The sequence below is a fragment of the Heliangelus exortis genome, chromosome Z (genome assembly GCF_036169615.1).
Source record: "Heliangelus exortis chromosome Z, bHelExo1.hap1, whole genome shotgun sequence".
In the NCBI taxonomy this organism is placed as follows: Eukaryota; Metazoa; Chordata; class Aves; order Apodiformes; family Trochilidae; genus Heliangelus; species Heliangelus exortis.
In genome coordinates, this window is record NC_092454.1 from 46,825,235 (window position 1) to 46,840,741 (window position 15,507).

The 15,507-nt window shown below is 41.5% G+C and overlaps 1 protein-coding gene and 1 long non-coding RNA gene across 3 annotated transcripts in view; one reads left to right on the forward strand and one right to left on the reverse strand.

The window, feature by feature from the left end:
* Positions 1 to 7,969: 7,969 nt before the first annotated feature.
* Positions 7,970 to 14,698, reverse strand: BTF3 (basic transcription factor 3). Its single transcript, XM_071730080.1, has 6 exons — positions 14,541 to 14,698; positions 14,163 to 14,231; positions 12,368 to 12,481; positions 11,932 to 12,133; positions 8,889 to 8,948; positions 7,970 to 8,329 (listed from the first exon to the last, which is right to left on the reverse strand). Exons 2-6 carry the CDS (start codon positions 14,229 to 14,231, stop codon positions 8,283 to 8,285), a joined length of 492 nt encoding a protein of 163 aa, XP_071586181.1. The 5' UTR covers positions 14,541 to 14,698; the 3' UTR covers positions 7,970 to 8,282.
* Positions 9,318 to 15,507, forward strand: part of LOC139789402 (uncharacterized) — a 99,973-nt gene continuing 93,783 nt past the window's right edge. For both annotated transcript variants that reach the window (XR_011723164.1, XR_011723165.1), the window contains exon 1: positions 9,318 to 9,821. This is a non-coding gene — a long non-coding RNA (uncharacterized lncRNA). The remainder of the gene's footprint in view (positions 9,822 to 15,507) is intronic.

Consider the following 15,507-nt stretch of genomic DNA (forward strand, 5'->3'; position numbering starts at 1 on the left):
GTGAGGCCATCACAGCTGCCCAGTACAGCATAAGAGGCAAACTCTGTTCCAGGGCCATGATGCAAGGTTTCCCCCTTGGCACTCTTCAGAGAATTCAGCATTTGGTATCCCAATGATATTTCTGCAGGAAGAAATACTGTTCCTCAGATCCAAGGAGATGGCAATCAATCACTGAACCTTATTCGTACTTGGTTGAGATACAACAGAGACAAACTTCTACTAAAGTGTGCACAAATTCTGGACTTCTGAAGCTGTTTTGCCATGCCCTGGTCCTACATTTTTCCAGTAAACTTAAAGCAATCTTGAAGCTCACTTCTTTAAACCCTTATGATGCTACTTAACTCACGGCCTAAAGAGACAACTGTATTCTAAGGCCAAACTACTGTTTGTTTTCCACAACTGTTTTATAACAGTACTTGGAACAAAAAGCATCAGAAGTAACCTTGACAATTTATCCTAATTCTAGGTAACTTGTTCCATCCAAGCAGTTCACATTCAAAGCTCTAGGTAATCCCTAGCATCAACCAGATGCAACTCTGTATTATCATGGAACAGCAAAGGATACGGGAAATAGGAAAAAAAAAGAAATACTGTAGGTACTGGGATGATAGACTGAAATCTGTTCTGCATTTACCAGGAAGCTGACTGTCAGGCGCATTCCAGCAGTTTTTCCTGAACACTGTGGCACAGACTCCTTTTCCTTTACACCACCAGTATAAATCACTGGAGTGCAGACACAGCCCATCACTAGAATGATCATCATTAGTATTGTTACAGCAGTTCCGCTTGCATGCACCTCCTGCTGGGCAGCACATAACGCTTTCAGGAAGTACACTGCTCCATCTGGCAATGAATGTGTAACTGGGTGAATTAGGAATCCGGTCACTTGGAACTTTAAAGATCAAAGATATTGTTAAGGGTTAGTCATAGGAATGACGTCTGAATGGATCTTTCTGTTGGGGTTGATTTGTCACCAAATTAAGCTAGCAGCTCTCCAGGCATACGGGACTGTAAAGCGTGTCCCTCCTCAGCAGATGAGCACTGATTAAGCCAACCATGCACACAGAAATCAGTGGGGAAGGTTGCAAAGCCCAACAGAAAGGCAGATGCAAGACGGGCACAGCAACAAGGTGGGTTACAGCTGTGGGAATGTGCTGTCCTTTTCCAGCAATAAGAAACCGAAGTAATCTCTGAATAATCCTCTGATAAAAAATCCTGACCGGCATTGTGGAGGTGTACGGACGGCTTTGATTCGTTATACAAAACAACTGCACGTGCTCTTTTTTTAGCACTGAAATCAAAACATGGCAAATACAGCCACATGACATGTTTTTCACAACCTGGGAGTTTCTTTAGCACATCAGCATTTCTATTTCAGAAAATACAGCTTACAGGAGAGTATTACTTTCACAGAAATTCTAGTATTTATCACCTGTATGTATTGCAGGAGGACCTATCATACTATCAAATGCCTTGATTCAACCTTTCAGCTTATTGTCAGGTAGAGGACACTCAATGATGGGCAATCTGCAAGCAAATATGATGTGCTAGCACTCAGCCAGCCTTCTAGCACAGTTTAAAAACGGGCAAGCTCTGGCTAAACCCTATAAATCTCTGTACCCTGTATTTGTAGCCATTAGGCTACACCTACATTATCTTAAATGTTATAATCTAAAGGACTCAAAACACAATTGCTTCTGAAAATGCACCAAAAAAGCAGCTTGCCTAGCTATTGTCCCTCTGTGGTATAATGTCTGTCACGAGTACAGGGTACAACAACAAGTACAGGCAAAACAACATTGCCATTGTCTGCAAAAAAGCTTTTGTTTAGAAACAGTATGCTCTTCCACTCACATAAAACGTGAATGTTTCAACAAGATCCACAGCCTCCCAGAAAATAAATTGCTGCATCCTTGAAGCACCAAGTCCTCCTTGGAATTTAATGTACAGCCTGCTGACATGGTTTGTCTGTTTAATACATTTCCTGATTAAACTAGGGAATTAAAAGAGTCTGGACATAATTGAAAAAGCAAAAAGTAAAAACAGTTCCAGGTTTGGAAATAAATAATAGTGCTTAATTTTCAAGGTACAAGTAATTAATATAAGACCATGCTAAATATAGAAAACAAATATAAAGAGAATGTCTATTCTACAAAGGGGAGAAAGCTGACACACTAAAGCAGAATGGCAATCTATCTAGTCTACAGTTCCTGACAGAGGTCAGCCCTGACACCGGCGTATACGTGTATGAGGTCACATCTGAGCAAATCTGAATTCTATAAACTGGTGGAAGAAGATGACTCAGTGAATCCCGAGACCTGTAGGCTACTAGAGCTTCCACAAACACTAAAAAACGCATTAAAAAAAAACTTAAAATATCATCACCTCTGGGTAAGAATTACTGGAGCATGAAATGCTGCAGATGTACATGGGGATTGTTTATCCAACTGCTGCCTCCCAACATATGCTAAAGGCAAATCCCAGCCGTATGAGCAGGCCATGCTGGTCTCATGTTGTTTAGGAACTCCCTTAAACAAGAAAGAACTGCTCCATCTCCTCCTGTTTCCTAACACTAACTGGTGCAAAGCAGCCAGAAGGGAAATAATTTTAATGTTTACATTAACTCCTCCCTGCTGTTTTGAATGCCAACCCTCCCAGTAGGGACAAAACCTTGTAACAGACACCCCAGATCAATTAGTCTGCCACTCTGCTGCCACAATTATTTTTTCTCTTAATCTCATTTTTAATTTAGGTATAATCCTGCAAACACTGATGTTCACATTACCTTAACAGGATAAGGAGCCTTGAGGCATTAGCTCTCTCACCATGTGATTACATACAACTCTTGCCTGGTGGGGGGCAGATGAATCTCCAGCCATGTAACACAACAAGATGTGGTCTGACTGACTTCTATAGGTGATGGAAATCAGAACAAATGCAGAAGTCTTTAGAAGATAGCTTATCGCAGTCATTTGTTGTCAAAATAGCTTCTACCCATGCAAGTCTGGTCACTATGTATCACAGCCATCTTGCTCAAGTGAGCAAGACCTGATGCTTTATTGAGGAATTACCACTTTCTGCTCCTGCAGAGGCAACAGTACTGAAGAGACAGGGAAGATCTTAATCACCACATACATTACCAATACCATTCTGCTGTGGCTGCCAGTTATACTCAACAGGTGTGTAATGCCACAGATGTCAAACATTAATGTCACAGATCTAGCATAGTTTTTGGCACACACAAAAGATTCACAAGTCAGGAGTGCAAAAAGTTCTCCTGTCTCTCAGATGGGTCCTTGAAGGTGGCAGCCTTACTTACACATATTAATTAGGAATGTCCTGCAAAACAGCAGCTCACTCAACACTTCTGCTGAGATCTGACCCTCAAGCCACACTCTGTCACCTCTGCAACTGCCTGATGCCATTGCTGGAAATAACAGGAAAGCACAGCAGGACTAGTCACAGCCCTGTGGCTTAAACTCAGAGCTCTACCTGTTTCAGTAGATACTTCTGATACCCTCATATCTTGCTTAATCTTATTGCAATGTTTTTAGCCCAGTTATAATAAGCAGGTTCAAACATCTTCCCCAAGTTGTATGCTGATTGTGAAGCAGGAAACTGCTCAGGTGAACATGGCTGGAATGTTTCAGATTATAGCACAAGCCCACTAGACACTACAAACATTGCAGCTTCATGAACAACTGCACAAGTGTCCAAAAGGAAGATTTTTTTCAACTCCAGGTATGTTCTAAAAACTGGGAGAGTACAGCAGAACTTGCATGCACAGTTTTCTAGCATCCCACCCCTAACAAACAAACAACATTCCCCCAAACAAAAAAACCATCGAGACAAACATAAACCTCTACTTGGCAGAAATGTAGAATAAGGATTTCAAGTGCAGGAGGTATGTCCATCACTACCTGCCAATACCCTGCACAGCACATCAAATCCCCTACTACATGAGAGAAATGCAGCAGAAGCACTGCATGCCGCGATCAAACTGACCTTCAGTCAAACTGATCCCTGGATCTGAATAACAGCAAGAAGTCCCAGAATTCTGCCTTCTGCCTATGTAAGAAATAACAGACATACACTAAAAAAATACAGTAAGTACTTACACCATAACAGCACTAACCTATGATTTGTGCAGATTCATTGGTAATGCAAAAGGTTGTAGTTTATCTGTAAATATTACTAATCCCTGCACAACACAAACATTTGTTAGAATTGCTTTTTCATTGTCAGGATACCTTCACTGCAATGTAAAGGCAATACACAAGTTCCACCTCTTAAATCTGTATCTCAAAAAAAGAAAAACAAACAACCCATATTAGTGGAAGAGAAAAGTACTCCACAAGAGGTCTTCCTTCTGTAGTGTTATGTTTGGTAACATTAAACTAACAATAATCCATGCATTAAGTGAAAACACAGTATCAGCAGAGCAAGGAAAGATTTTCATGATCAAACTGCAAGCAACTTAAGCTACAAAGAAACCATACCTCGATTTACACTCCTGGTTCTCAAAAGCTTCTAGAAGCATTCACTCTTTATTTATCTGAAGTTACTGAGTTTGAGTCACAGGCAAACTAACCACAATGTTCAACTTAACTAAGTCAGCTTGGCCCAGCTGCCAGCTCCTTTTCTGTAAAACACTTCCTTCCCAGATTCCAATCTTTGTTACAGGCCAGGAACTTTCAACTATCACTTCCACTGGAAAGTAGTTTCAGCAACCCTCACAAATTGCTGGATATAACCTAGACTAAAAATCTGAAAAAGAGCAAAGAACAGCTTAGAAAAATCAGGAGCCACATTGCATATGTTTACGTAAGCCCAAGACGTGTTGCATGCTTGTCAGCATTTTAAAATGCCTACCTTTAAAACCTCTCCTCTTTACATATGCCACCATCTTGGCCAGTCACTTAAGATTGTAATGTGGTCATCACCAACACAGACTTTACCGTAGGCTTTATCTGTGCAGAGCATTAATTCCCTACTTTTGTAACTTGTTCAAACTCATTCTCACTGGATCATCAAGCTCCCGTGTTCTGGCTTCTCAGTCACTCCCCCCCAGTCCCTTGAAAAATACTTTCACTACTGATCTCCCAGAAGCTGTAACATTCACACATAGAAGCTTTCTCTTCCTTCCCCACTGCCACTGTGATCACATCTTATTTTTCTTTTAATTCTTCCACTTCCTCTGATAACAAATCCATGCTCTAATTTTCATTTGAAATGTCCCTTGTTGCTTTAACTGTAGCATAATATGACACACAAGTTTTCTGCAGAGATACAGGAAACCACTTTAGGGAACATGAAATGTCTGTAATTTTCTACCTACAAGAGGCATTAGCAGCACAAGATTTCAGGGAAGTGGGAACTACATTTACTTCCCTTGTACCCGCACCAACTCGGCATAATAAGGTAAGTATTGATTTGTTATTTGAGGTATGGAACTTAAATATTTTAAACCAGCTCAATTGTCTTCTTTGTTAAATGTTAAATATACAGTATTAGTTATTAAATTCACACTGAGACAATTTCCAAAGACACACAACCTCAAACATGTAACATTAAAAAAGATCCAATCTGTAATAATTCAAGATACCTTCTAGAACTTCAAAAACAGTGTTATTTTAAAGTCCTAGTGAGAAGCTTTTTATTTTTACATATGCACAAGCATTAGCTTAATAAAATAGTTTTACCGTCTGCTAAGAGGATTTTGTTTTATTAGAATATACTAATTTTGAACCAAAGCAAAGCCCTGAAAAGCATGAGATCAACAATTATGAAGATATTTTTAAAAACAATGTAAAAAAAAAAAATCTCACTAGTATCCACTACTGCATTGGAAGCGAGCTGTTACAAAGCTTGATGTGACAGAACCAGAACATTCCCTTAGCTTTTTTAAAATAAAAAGTTCAAGCAAACCTTCGTTCAATAGAAATGCAGACATCAGTATTTTTTTTCTCCATTGTCCAGGTAGCTGGAATGGAGATATGAAAACATTTTCCCTGAGCAAGTCTACAGATGTGAATCTGCAATGGCATTAATTACAGCATAATAATTACAGAAGTTCAAGCTAATGAAAACCATCAACACAACTGTTTTCAGCTCCCAGCAGTTAACAACAGACTAGGGAGGTCATAACCAAGCTCCTAAAAGAAAATAATCTCAGCATTGAGTACAGGACTGCGCATTTTAAGTGTTAGACACGAAGACTGCTATAAAGATAACTACTCCCATTTAGAATGCACTATAATTAAACACACTTTTTTACTGTATCTTTACCATCAGTCAACTTGGGAATGCAAAGATAGGCCAGCATTCCCTGAGTGGAAGCACATCTAGCACATACCTAGCACATGGGCTTCCACAGATGTGTCACATGGCATCTTACCAACAGATCAGCACTATTTTGCATTTTAAAAATACTGCTTTAGCAAGAATCATATTTTTAAAGCATACTTAGTTTTTAAGTATGCTAGTAGGGGAAAAGGCTAACGCTGCCTACATCACCTAATCGAGACACTAACTCACTTCCTGACACGGAAACCTGCATGAAACTTTTCATTAACAAGGGCTACAGTGGCTTAAGGGAAGTATTTCTGAAGACTTACATATTTGAGTAACACAACAGGCAACACATTTATTGATTTCTCAAAAACTAAACAGAAAAGAAGCACAATTTATTGACTTGACAGGTCCCAGGAAGCGTAGTTAACAGCTCTGTAGAATTTGGTTCTCACCTTTTACAGGGTAACTAAAGTAACCATCTTCATTTCACAATTGCATAGTTTATTTTCTACCTTATCGCCACAAGTCAATGGATTCCCTTTTTAATTTGAATTAAGTCAATGCTAAAAGTGTCATTTACTGACAAAGTACTTGCAAACTAAGATAAGTAAACTGAAATTCTTATTTTAATTCCTGGCACCTGACTTCAGCCATCTCATACTCACACCAGATGACCGTTCTTACCTCAAACCACAAGAGCTGCACAGCTTGATCAAGTTCTTCCACTGTTTCCCAACAGCAATGATGTAACACGATGGCAAACACGTTTGGCCAGACAGACACAGCCCCACCTCTTCCCAGGCACAAGAACTTATGGCAATATTATACTGCAAAAGTCAGGATGAATTCAATTCCAGAAGGTACCTGCTCTAGAAGGCTGCTAACTGAGTGCTCTTCTAGCTGGGCTCCAATTAGAGAAAATTTGATCTATTATTAACAGCAAGAGTCCCAACGATGAAATTTATCCCTCACCCCTGGAAGCTCCAGCTACACAAAGATCAGGATGGAATTTAAAGTTTTCTGTGCCCAAAAAGCAAGTTAGATTTCCTCTGGAACACACAAAAGCAACAGAAAAAAATATTCCTGAAACTTACAAATATAATTACTAGATGCTAAATACAGACTTAAATAAAAAACATAAGATGTTACATATTAAGGCTTTTTCCCCTTCCTATACTTCATTCACACACTTAACCGACACTTTCAGATACGTAAAACAACAATACTGGAAAAATATTATTTGACCCATTAAATATTTACACCCTGAAGCTATCTGTTAAAAATTCCCTGATGATGAAAATTCAACATTATTATTTAACTCCCCCAAGAGTCCAAAAGCTTGCCACTATTCTTCATGACCAAATAAGATCTCTCAACCTGCACATTTTGTTATATTCAGCTACCAACGATTACTTCTCGAGTATGGCTCCACTTCTTAATTCAGTTTGCAAAGTGACAAAGTATATGTAGGTCTGAACTGCAACCCCTGGGAATTCACCAATTAAGCCTAAAACACTCCACTGTGCACAGAAAAAAAAACAACTTAGAAGCCAGAGGAAAAGACCTCCAAGACACCAAAAGGAAGATGCTCTGCAGAGAAGCAAGACTTTTAATGAATTTAATATTTATGGCCAATCTTTCCCCATGCTCTTCTGACAAGAAGCCACACCAGAAGTTTATTTCATATTTTTATTGTATGCCAAAATTCATTAAAGATGAGGTCTTGCTTGTATACAAGTTACTCAAAAATTCTGTCAAGGCAGAGTTTTGTTAGCAATCTGAATTGTTTCAAAGCATTGGTTTGTTCAATTAGGCCACAAAAATAATATTGTGTACAAGCAGTAACTAAGAGCTGCATGTTCAAGGAGTTTCCAAGTATCACAGATCTTGAGATCTCATCCGGAAATATAATCAAAGCAGTCACAATATAAAATAGCAGCTCCGTGTAGCTTTTTCAAGTTTTAACTTTATTCAGAGTGACGCTTAGTTCAGTTTGCCTCATTCTTTGAAGCTTCATCGAAGTTTTCAACAAGATCTAGAAAAAGAAGAATGCTGAAATTAAAGTCTGACACACTTCCACTTTGCCAAACATTTTTGCTTTGGCATTTGCTTTTTCTTCCAAAGCCCTACTTCATATCAAGTGCCTATAACATTAAAAGCTTTTGGCTTATAAAACACAAACCAAGTAACTTAAGAGCTTCATGGTTTATTCTTCTTGTTCAACCAAATAAGTTTTAGATGACTCATTGTAGGGCACAGCTGTAAGAGTATTAATCTTTCCAATCTTTCCTTTTCTACAACTGAGCAAAGTGTTACTGAAAAGACCTTTGCATTCTTCCCACCCTTCCTACTGAATGTTAATTAATTTACTTAGCTATTGCTATTTCTACTAAACAGGACAAAAATGCCAAATAAAGCCAACAGTCAATTTAAGTCTCTCATGGTGTCTGAAAACAATCAAATAATCGGCCCACAGAAATTCTACAAGAGGGAATGAGTAGCCATCACTCTTACTCTTGGCCCAGTATTACACTACACATGTTCTCCCTTAGCAAAATTCACTTCCTTTTCCTCTTCCACATGCTTCTGCTTACCTGGAACATCATCATCATCATCATCTTCACCAGTAGCAAGTGGTGCTTTTCCGTCCACAGCTGCAAAAGCAAATAGTTCACCACAGGAATCTTGATTAGCTGTTCTGCTATGTGTTTTTTTTTAAACAGTATCTGTGAGCTAAAATACAATGCTTCATCCAGTTCCTGTTCTGAATAAAAATCTTCAAAAAAACAGTAAGTTGACATGCCCTTTCTTACCAATAATGCCCCAAAAGCCCAGCAGGTAAATGAGAAGATACGAGCTAAACCAGTTTACTAGTCACCATCTTGTATCTAGGTATACCAAGCGCCTTCCATGGTAATCATTTTCAGCTACAAGTGTGGAGACTGATTTTACTGATTTCCCTTAAAAGCAACTTGATTTGTTGACTACTCAGTGTTTCTCAAGGTTTCCATCAGCAAGTCTTGTAATTTTGCTTTCAGTGAAATCCCTCATAAGCAGCTGCATTTTCTGAAGTTGACAGCAAGTTTCTCAGCCAGTGTCTACTCTCTAGGACTGGTAACACTCAGTGTTTATAGTTATGGCTAGAGAATGGTCAGATGAACCACGGCCACCACTCATTTCTGAGGAACACCTTATGCTTCAAAAAGAGAGTAAAGAGGTCACACCTGCAACTCTTCTTTAGGGAGAAGCACACAAGAAAAATTACCAAAATTGACCAAATGGAGTATTCCGCCTCATGTGTGTCACACTCGGTATAAATCTCAGGGGTCAGGTCCCTTCAGCTCTTCCCACCTTCTTCAGCATCCTGGGAGGATTCTGTCCATTTGTCTGCCTGTGCTCCTGATCCCTGCCAGCCTGAATCTGTGTGTTCCTGCCTCCAGATCCCAACTGCTGCTGACTCCAGGAGCCCAGCCTGGACTTTCCCAGGGCTGCCCTGCAGCCTCAGTGGTGACGTGAGAGTTACTGGGGTGAAAGAGGGGAGGAACATGGTACCATTTTTCTGCATATATTTATGTATTTTGGTTCACTGCCAGCCCACCATAAAAGTGACAGAAAGGATCTTCTGATCCCAGGCTTTCAATGAAAACTAAGGTGTAAGTGTGAAGCTGCAGGCAGACACACATGACTACGGGTGCTTAAAGATACTGCTGTCCCCTGGCAAAGTCAAGAGGAGTGGGGAATGGGATGAACAATTTTAATTTGGTGGTTGCTTGGCAACCATGTATTCTGGCCCATATCTCTGCTGTCTCAGTAATTTCTTAACCACTTCCACTGCATTTTGCCAGGCCTAGTGAGCCTTTACCATGTTCTCTGTAGAATACAAATTATCTGTGAAACTGCAGCAGTGCAATGCTAAGAAGAGGTAACTCAGGTACCTGGGTGCCTGTGCCACTACTTTTAACTGCTATTAGTGATATTACCACAGTAAGCTGTCTCACACTCTGTCACCTCAGTTTTATTCTAATTAATCCTTCCCAGTTTCAAGAAAAGCATGAGGAAAGAGATCAATTCATACTTGTCCTGCACCCTGATCTATAGAGAACAGAAACAGAAGAATGCATAAACTTTGGTTTGAAAGGGCCTGGGACAAAGTCCTGATAATCCTTATCTTTTAACAGCAGAAAGCTGTTATAGCATAAGTGTATCTTAGTGTGAAATACAGCAATTTAAAAGCAAACCATGCTATTTCCTCCTGAATTGTCTGTACTTTCACTCATCCCCACGACCAGACTCAGTTTATTTTAGCACCTGAAAATGTAATGATCACAGACACTTCAATCTCCACTGTTGGGCTTGCACATCCAGTGGACAGTGCTGAGTGGAAAGTTTTGTTCAACTACTTTGGCATCCACCCAAAGTGGAAAGTAGCCATTTGCTAGGTCATACAAAGCAAGCACTTCAAACAAGCTTTCCTAATATTAGAACATTAGTTTATTCAGAATATAGCCACCTTGTTCTGAAAAGAGAGATCTCAGGGGATCATTTTAAATCCTTTGAGGGTTGTTGGTTTTTTTGCCTTTCAAGCCCTATTACTACCAGAAGGAAGCCACAGAGGTGACATTGGGAAAGACATGAGCCCCACCTCCAGAAAACTACATCTAGCAGGATTTTTTCAGAAGGAAGCTGACAGGAGGGAAGTATTATCAACTCTAGGAATGGAAATAGAGGCTGTCTTGCTGGCAGCAAAGCACAGGAAGAAAAAAAGTTAAACAAGTTCAGAACTACCAGAAACTGGCCATTTTCTCTGTGTGCAGGACATTCCAGACCTTGGAAGGAATGGGCTTAAGACAGTTTCATCAAAGTAGGACGACTACATGCAGGACACAAGAGATGTTCCCAGTGTCAACAAGACTGTCTTTCCCTCCCAATTCTCACGCTGTAGCAGCAGCACCTTTACTTTACAACACATATTTAACTAACTTTTCTAATTTCCCAAAAACATTTTAGGAAGAAGTGTTCATATTATTCTATTAATTTAAGGATGGAATAGGAAGTTGATGTATCTAGCTTCATGTTCATGCTAATGCCTTTCTCTGCAGTGTTCTACACCCAAATTAAAACATATGCCCCTACAAATACCATGCAATTACCTCCTCACTACCAGAAAGCCCTTGCAAGGAATACCCTCACCACACTTGTGAGGGAGCAAAGCATTCTCAAGAAGTCTGTCCTCAGGTTCCCTTCTCCATTACTTATGTTTCCACTCAAAGTGTCAAAACTGACATCCTCAAAGTTTGTATTTTTTAAAACCTAACCCTTCTAGAGTAATTTATTTAACTGACTTTAATGAAGTATGTCAAAATGTGGTAGCCACATGAAAAAGTAAATTACCATGAAATCAAGTCAGGCTACAGCTTTCCAGTCACAGACCAGCTGCAAGACATGTTGACAGGTGCCTCAGATATTCAGTTATACTTTGTTGAATTTGAACTATAAATACATTCTAAAAGTTTCATTTCTTTATAAGCAACTTATAAAATGCCTGCATACAGCAAGAGTGCACAGAATTTCACTGCTGTTACACAAATAATCCTCCTGTCAGCTGCCAGCATGAAATGCATTCAAGTTTCAACTTACATTGCTTGGGTAGAGCTTCTGCCAATCTCCTCAGGCTGGTCAGACTGTCAGCTCCGAGCTGGTTTAAGATGCTAGGAAGCATTTCTGTCAGCTGCTTTGTCTCAGCATGGCCCGTGATAGTGAAAGTGTTAGCAGCCAGAGATGCCTGAACTTTAGGGTTATTGAAGTGAATGACTGTTCCCTGATTGGTAAACATGTTTACCTGCAAGAAAAAAAAAAGAAAAAAGAGAAGAAGAAGAAAAAAAAAAAAAAAAAAAGAAGAAAAAAAAAAAAAAAAAAGGCATTTGAAGCAGGTTAGCAAGCTTTTTCAATTTAACAGGAAACCCAAGTTCTTTAGAGTTCAGTAAAGCCCGGCTAAGTGAAAGATTACTTGTCAGGAAATTGCATACATTTCATATTTTTATATAGAAAATTCTATTTCCTTTGAAGCAATTACCTCTTCAATTCCAGAAATATTGTTGACTCCCAGTTTCTTCAAAGAAAACTGAAGTTTCTTGTCATCTGCTGTTGCTGTTCTGTGGACGACCTTCTTCTTTCTGCGGGCAGTACCCTTTGCCAACAAAAAATTTACAAATCAATACTTAAATAGTTCTTCACTATCTCTAATCCTCAGAGCTGTGTAACTACTCTGTACTCACTTAACCTACAAAGTTTTACTTCTGTGTCACAGGTTACACAACCCCCACCCCCCCCCAGCTGCACAGCAGTGGTCCCCTCTTGCTTTAAGGCAAGCTTTGCCTATCTGTGAGAAGGGTAATGTTTTAGGAAACAATGCACCAGGGACAGGGATTCTGCAGCATATCAGAAACTAAAAATTTCAAGGATACCCTAATCTGTTATCAGAGTGTAACAGTATAAAAATGAAGAATGAGTTCTAGGTCGTTTCTGAAGATTACAAGTTTTCCCTTAGATCATCTTTCTTGAATTGTAGCCAAATTTTTTGTAACAACCAGAGGCCATAAAGTTAAGCACATCATTAACAAATGATTATGAGGAAACTTAAAATATTCGATTTTTATTCCAAGTAGGCATCTCTCATCTGATGGACTCACACACACATATATGAACACTACTTTCAAAAAATATTTTATAAATATGTTAAAAAAAAATTTTCACATACTTTTCCAGATTACCCCTGTTTTAAAAAGCAAAATAAGCAAAGTTTAAATTCTCCTACAGACACAGAGCTCTAGATTTCTCTGGGGAAATAACTGTCCCATATTAGAAAATATCTATTATCTTAAAAAAAAAAAAGCAGGGAAGTATCATTCTACACTTGCTTGTGCAATCAAAAGGTTTCAGTAAAATCTGACATAAAATGTTTGGAACAGGTGAAGCTAAGCTCCTTTTTAACACACTGTAACTATTAACCCAATTCCTACTCCAGTTGCCCATCTGCCACATGCTAGCAATACAAAAATGTGTTCCTGCCTAGCTGGCAGCAATACCTGACAGATGTTAGAAAACTGTCTGGACACTGTAACATAATCCACTAGCAAAAAGTGAGGCATGCTAATGAAAAATTCACATGAAACCAACACTTGGAAACCTACAGATCAAAATTTGGTCTGGAAAGCCTGATACTTGTTCCCTGCTGTCAGGTTAGCACACACAGCAATTTGAGAATTAGTAGAGTAATAGAAATGGCTTTACTTCAGTACTACTGCAGAGACATTCAGCTACATGGGTATTTATTATGTCTTTCTGGACAGAAGGCCTCTCAATAAATCTGAAGAAATCAAGCCTTGAATCAAAGGCTATGTAGGAACATATACCTCCTTTTTACCAATTCTAAACACAGATATTAAGCTTCAGACAATCCAAGCTGAAAATTTTCTACCTTGCCCTAAAAAGCAAAAAAAGAGACCCAGCCAGAGTATCTCAAAAGATTTCTAATGAGAGTTTGGCACACAGCACTCTATATTCCATTATACTACACTCCAAAGCCTACACGTTTTCCACAATAGCCCATACAAGAAGACAGGCTGCAAGAGCACTACAACACGTTATAACAAAACGAAACAGAAAACGCTAAAGGTTCAGCTACCGCGTACTGCTTCTACAGAACTTACTCTAGAGACCCATCCCTGCAGGAGCAGGAGCAGGAGCTTCCCGTGCGGGCAGGCAAGCCAAGGGGAGAGCACCCAGGGCTGCTCCCACCCCAGTTTTCAGGACTCTAGCGCTAGGTTTGATGCGCCGTCCCTAGGGCAAGGTGATGAAGTGACTCTTACCTTGCCACCGATGCGCACTTGGGCCTGCAGCTTGGCAAGCTTTTCTTGGTTCATTATTGTTTCTTTCATCTGCGGAAGCAACAAGAGCGCCCGCAGAAGGCGGGTTAGCCAGCAGCCGGACTTGGCGGCAGGGCAGGTGGGAGCCAAAGGGCTCGGCAGCTGCCCCTCACCGCACCCCCTCCCCAGCGGGGTGCGGCCCAGCCCCGCCACAGGGGCGGGAAGGGCTCTGTTCACCCGCGCCGCAGAGGCGAGGCGAGGGCTCCCCTCAGGCCCGGCCCTTAACCGCCTTCCCTTCCCCCAACCACCGCCAACACCGCCCACCCATCCGCAGCCCTCGGCCGCGCAACCACCCCCTCCCCTCCGCCGCCTCTTTCGTACCTTCCCGGGGGGCGGGAGGCAGCGGCTGCGCAGGACCGAGGGGGAAGCGGAGGGCGGCGGGGGCGCAGCACCCAGGGAACCACGCGGAGCTGAGCGGAGTGAGATGGCGGCCGGAAGGAAGGAAGGAACGAACCTCGCTACCCACGGCGCATGCGCCCCTGCCCGGGCCGGCAGGGGGCGCCCTTCCGCCGGGGCGGGGCGGAGCCTCCTCCTCGAGGGGTGAGTGGGGGGGTAGGGGAGGGAAAGTAATGGGGGGGGAGAGGGAAAGTAATGGGGGAGGAGAGGGAAAGTAATGGGGGAGGAGAGGGAAAGTAATGGGGGAGGAGAAGGAAAGTAATGGGGGAGGAGAAGGAAAGTAATGGGGGAGGAGAGGGAAAGTAATGGGGGAGGAGAGGGAAAGTAATGGGGGAGGAGAGGGAAAGTAATGGGGGAGGAGAGGGAAAGTAATGGGGGAGGAGAGGGAAAGTAATGGGGGAGGAGAGGGAAAGTAATGGGGGAGGAGAGGGAAAGTAATGGGGGAGGAGAGGGAAAGTAATGGGGGAGGAGAGGGAAAGTAATGGGGGGGAGAGGGAAAGTAATGGGGGAGGAGAGGGAAAGTAATGGGGGAGGAGAGGGAAAGTAATGGGGGAGGAGAGGGAAAGTAATGGGGGAGGAGAGGGAAAGTAATGGGGGGGAGAGGGAAAGTAATGGGGGGGGAGAGGGAAAGTAATGGGGGGGAGAGGGAAAGTAATGGGGGGGAGAGGGAAAGTAATGGGGGGGAGAGGGAAAGTAATGGGGGGGGAGAGGGAAAGTAATGGGGGGGTAACCACTCTGAAAGCCTGGCTGTCGGCTCTCCGGGCTCCACCCCCCTCCTCCGGTATTACCTATTTAATTACTTTCTTCCCAAAGTAACCTCTCTGTTTACTTTTCTTGCGTAGGGCAAACGCCCGCCCTGCATCCGCGATCGCTCTCCTCTGCCCGGCGCCTT

Bases quoted from the DNA above. Each gene is read 5' to 3' on its own strand.
- BTF3 (XM_071730080.1), bottom strand. From the start codon at position 14,231: ATGAAAGAAACAATAATGAACCAAGAAAAGCTTGCCAAGCTGCAGGCC. The intron at 8,949-11,931 runs GTAAGTTGAAAC...TTGCTTTTGCAG, and splicing joins AGAAGCTCTACCCAAGCAAT to CTGTGGACGGAAAAGCACCA. The intron at 8,330-8,888 runs GTAAGCAGAAGC...TTCTTTTTCTAG, and splicing joins TGATGATGATGATGTTCCAG to ATCTTGTTGAAAACTTCGAT.